General features: G+C 36.7%; 1 protein-coding gene across 1 annotated transcript; it reads right to left on the reverse strand.

Moving 5' to 3' along the window:
* Positions 1–847: 847 nt before the first annotated feature.
* Positions 848–1,459, reverse strand: LOC104982864 (olfactory receptor 5D18-like; the record flags this gene model as incomplete). Its single annotated transcript, XM_010832308.1, has 1 exon — positions 848–1,459. A coding segment is annotated over one exon (612 nt), but the record flags the coding sequence as incomplete, so codon positions are not given.
* Positions 1,460–1,465: the final 6 nt, after the last annotated feature.

Consider the following 1,465-nt stretch of genomic DNA (forward strand, 5'->3'; position numbering starts at 1 on the left):
TTACTCAGAAGCATCTCTGTTAATCTCATTATAATTTTTTCATACTTCATTATTGATGAAGAGCATTTCTTTTCCTTTGGATTATGAGTGCAAACCTGAGACATGAACAAGTATTTGTCAGAAGAAAAGAAAATAGAGCAGTTCTTAACTTGGGCTTTATCACTGAGTAATCATCATATATCCCTAGAAATACATTTAACTTTTTCTCAGTATTCAATTAAACACCTTTGATTGAACCCTATTATACTGGTATTCAAAAAATGAGTGATGCCTACAGAGACTAGCTATTATTTTCAGGATCTTCTTGCTTAAAATCAGGTAATACTTTTATAAGGCTAACTCAAAACTCCTCATTTTACTTGGTGTAAAATAAAGTTTTGAGAAGAGCTAAAAGTTGCATTTTATAAAATTGAATCAGAAGAGTTAGTTATGAGAACCTAAGTGCAAATTTAACCCTAACCCTAACACTAACCCTAACCTTAACCCTGACGCTAAACACAGTTATCATCTGTGTTTGCAGCATGGTTACAAATCACAATATAAACTGTAGCATAAGAAATGAGTCTCTAACTATATATCCCTTTTCATTACTCTGACTTACTTAATGTATTATTTCTCTATTAACTGAGAAGTAATTGTAGCTCATCTGACCATCAAAAAAAAATGTAAAATACAACATACAATTTATTTGAAACATAATCATATATTTACTTATAATAAAGATAAACTGGCATCAGAAATATATATGAAAATTATTGGGCATAATATGAACACAAGCATACTTATTTGGTTAATACACAGCTTGTCTTTAATTTAAGTGGTTTTTCAGTCCCATTGGACTTCTGAATTATACTGAGGGAGAAAGCAGTTTCATGGTTGTCAAACTCCTGACTGTCTTTTTCACATCTTTATTCCTAAGGCTACAGATAAGAGGATTCAGCATAGGAATCATGACAGTAAAAAACACAGTGGCTACTTTGACGAGGAGCCATGAGCTTTTGGAGTTGGGTACACAATAAAGGAACAGGACAGTCCCATGGAAAATGGTGATGGCGGTCAGATGGGAGGCACAGGTGGAGAAGGCTTTTCGGAGTCCACCAGCTGAAGGCATCTTGATGATTGTGACAACTATGAAAGCATAGGAGGTGAGGATAATCAGGAGGCTACACACCTCATTGAGTGTAGAAATGATGAAACACATCAGTTGACTGAAATGGGTGTCAGAACAGGAAGCAGAGATGATGGCAGAATACTCACAGCCAAACTGATGTATGACATTAGAACCGCAGAAGGACAGCTCCAAAAGAGAACATGTGATTGTCAAGGAACACATTCCACCCCAAGTGTAAGTCCCAGTGACCAGGAGGCTGCAGAGCTTAGGAGACATAGCAATTGTGTAGAGCAGGGGGTTACAAACAGCCACAAACAGGTCATAGGCCATCGCTGCTAGCATGGACATCTCCGT

This window comes from Bison bison, unplaced genomic scaffold (assembly GCF_000754665.1).
Source record: "Bison bison bison isolate TAMUID 2011002044 unplaced genomic scaffold, Bison_UMD1.0 scf7180017860738, whole genome shotgun sequence".
Classification (NCBI taxonomy): Eukaryota; Metazoa; Chordata; class Mammalia; order Artiodactyla; family Bovidae; genus Bison; species Bison bison.